We start from the raw sequence: 3,006 nt of genomic DNA, 5'->3' as shown, positions 1-3,006 counted from the left end.
TCTTCTAGTTCTCTTGTTCTTCTGGTCGTTCTATGTCTCCTTCTTCTTCTTCATCTGCCTCTGTTTCTTCTGCATTTTCTCCTTTTGCAATTACTTCTTCTTTTTCTGCTTCTTCTGTTTCTTCTTCAGCTTATTCTTTTGTCATTTCTGCTTTTTCGGCTTATTCTTCTGTTATTTATGGTTTTTTGTGTTATTCTTCTGTTTCTACTTCTTGTTCTTCTTGTATTTCTAGTTGTTCTTGTTCTTTCTGTAGTTCTACATCTCATTCTTCTTCTTCTTCATCTTCGTCAGTTTCTTCAGCATTTTCTGCTTTTTCAATTACTTCTTCTTTTCCTTCTTTTGCTTCTTCTTCTGCTTCTTTTTCTGTTATTTCTGCTTTTTCGGCTTATTCCTCCGTTATTTCAGGTTTTTCTGGTTATTCTTCAGTTATTTCTGCTTTTCGCTTATACTTCTGTTATTTCTACACTTTATGCTTATTCTGTTATTTCTTTCTTTTCGTCTTATTCTTCTGTTTCAACTTCTTGTTCTTCTTGTTCTTTTAGTTCCCCGCTTATTCTTCTGTTTTATCTGTTTTTTTCAGCTTATTCTTCTTTTATTTATACTTTTTCGGCTTTGTCTTCTCTTATTTCTACTTTTTCGGCTGATTCTACTCTTGTTCTTCTTGTTTTTCTAGTTCTTCTTGTTCTTTTTGTAGTTCTACATCTCCTTCTTCTTCTTCATCTTCTTCAGTTTCTTCAGCATTTTCTGCTTTTTCAATTACTTCTCCTTCCTTTGCTTCTTCTGCTTCTTCTTCTGTTATTTCTGCCTTTTTGGCGTATTCCTCCGTTATTTCAGCTTTTTCGGCTTATTTTCTGTTATTTTTGCTTTTTCGGCTTATTCTTCTTTTACTTCCACTTTTTCAGCTTATTCTGTTTGTTCTTCTAGTTCTCTTGTTCTTCTGGTCGTTCTACGTCTCCTTCTTCTTCTTCATCTGCCTCTGTTCTGCATTTTCTGCTTTTTCAATTACTTCTTTTTCTGCTTCTTCTGTTTCTTCTTCACCTTATTCTTCTGTCATTTCTGCCTTTTTGGCTTATTCTTCTGGTTTTCTCTGCTTTTCGGCTTACTCTTCTGTTATTTCTGCCTTTTTGGCTTCTTCTTCTGTTTTCTGCTTTTTCAATTACTTCTTCTCCTTCTGCTTCTTCTGCTTCTTCTTCCGTTATTTCTGCATTTTTGGCTTATTCTTCTGTTTTTTCGGCTTTTTTGGCTTACTCTTCTGTTATTTCTGCCTTTATGTCTTCTTCTTCTTTTTTTCCTGCTTTTTCGGCTTATTCTTCTGTTTCTACTTCTTGTTCTTCTTGTATTTCTAGTTGTTCTTGTTCTTTTTGTATTTCTACATGTCCTCCTCCTCCTTCTTCTTCTTCTTCTTCTTCTTCTTCTTCTTCTTCTTCTTCTTCTTCTTCTTCTTCTTCTTCTTCTTCTTCTTCTTCTTCTTCTTCTTCTTCTTCTTCTTCTTCTTCTTCTTCTTCTTCTTTCTTCTTCTTCTTCTTCTTCTTCTCCTTCTCCTTCTCCTTCTCCTTCTCCTTCTCCTTCTCCTTCTCCTTCTCCTTCTCCTTCTTCTGTTTCTTCTGCATTTTTTCCTTTATCAATTACTTCTTCTTCTGCTGCTTCTTTTGGTTTTTTTTCAGCTTCTTCTTCTGATATTTCTGCTATTTTGGCTTCTTCTTTTATTTCTGCTTTCTCGGCTTATTCTTCTGTTATTTCTGCTTTTTCGGGTTATTCTTCTCTTTCTACTTCTTGTTCTTCTTATACTTCTAGTTGTTCTTGTTATTTTTGTAGTTCTACGTCTCCTTCTTTTTCTTCTTCATCTTCTTCAGTTTCTTTACATTTTCTGATTTTTCAATTACTTCTTCTTCTTCTTCTTTAGCTTCTTCTTCTGTTATTTCTGCATTTTTGGCGTATTCTGCCGTTATTTCAGGTTTCTCGTCTTATTTTTCTGTTTTTTTTTTTTTTTTGCCTTTTCGGCTTATTCTTCTTTTACTTCTACTTTTTCGGTTTATTCTGTTTTTTCTTCTATTTCTCTTGTTCTTCTGGTGGTTCTACATCTCCTTCTTCTTCATCATCTTCCTCTGTTTCTTATTCATTTTCTGCTTTTTCTATTACTTCTTCTTTTTCTGCTTCTTCTCTTTGTTCTTCAGCTTATTCTTCTGTCATTTCTGCTTTTTTCGCTTATTCTTCTGTTATTTTTGCTTTTTCGGGTTATTCTTCTCTTTCTACTTCTTGTTCTTCTTGTACTTCTAGTTGTTCTTTTTCTTTTTGTATTTCTACGTCTCCTTCTTGTTCTTCTTCATCTTCCTCAGATTCTTCAGCATTTTCTGCTTTTTCAATTACTTCTTCTCTTTCTTTTGCTTCTTCTTCTGCTTCTTCTTCTGTTATTTCTGCTTTTTCGTCTTATTCCTCCGTTATTTCAGGTTTTTCTGTTTATTCTCGGGTTATTTCTGCTTTTCTGCTTATACTTCTGTTATTTCTACCTTTTCTGCTTATTCTGTTATTTCTTTCTTTTCGTCTTATTCTTCTGTTTCTACTTCTTGTTCTTCTAGTTCTTTTTCTTCTTGTAGTTCTACATCTCCTTCTCCTTCTCCTTCTCCTTCTCCTTCTCCTTCTCCTTCTCCTTCTTCTTCATCTTCTTCATTTTCTTCAGCATTTTTTGCTTTTTCAATTACTTCTTCTTCTCCTTCTTCTGCTTCTTGTTCTGCTTCTTCTTCTGTTATTTCTGCTTTTTCGGCTTATTCCTCCATTATTTCAGGTTTTTCGGCTTATTCTGTTATTTTTGCTTTTTCGGCTTAGTCTTCTGTTACTTCTACTTTTAGGCTTATTCTTCTGTTAGTTCTTCTAGTTCTTCTTGCTCTTCTGGTAGTTCTACATCTCCTTCTTCTGTTTCATCATCTTCTGTTTCTTCTGAATTTTCTGCTGATTCAATTACTTCTTCTTCTTCTGCTTCTTCTTCAGCTTATTCTTCTCTAATTTCTG

At 33.9% G+C, this 3,006-nt stretch overlaps 1 protein-coding gene across 1 annotated transcript in view; it reads right to left on the bottom strand.

Annotated features, from left to right (window-relative positions):
* LOC311182669 (uncharacterized protein) overlaps positions 1 to 2,736 on the bottom strand; it is a 530,572-nt gene extending 527,836 nt beyond the window's left edge. The window contains exon 1 of the mRNA XM_084251624.1: positions 209 to 2,736. Coding sequence (XP_084107750.1) covers positions 1,305 to 1,610 — 306 coding nt within the window. The 5' untranslated portion in view covers positions 1,611 to 2,736 and the 3' untranslated portion in view covers positions 209 to 1,304. The remainder of the gene's footprint in view (positions 1 to 208) is intronic.
* Between the last annotated feature and the right edge of the window lie 270 nt (positions 2,737 to 3,006).

The sequence above is a fragment of the Talpa europaea genome, assembly GCF_964194135.1.
Source record: "Talpa europaea genome assembly, chromosome: 12".
NCBI classification, from domain to species: domain Eukaryota; kingdom Metazoa; phylum Chordata; class Mammalia; order Eulipotyphla; family Talpidae; genus Talpa; species Talpa europaea.
Note: the sequence above shows the minus strand (reverse complement) of the source record. Positions and strands in the feature narration are given on the sequence as shown.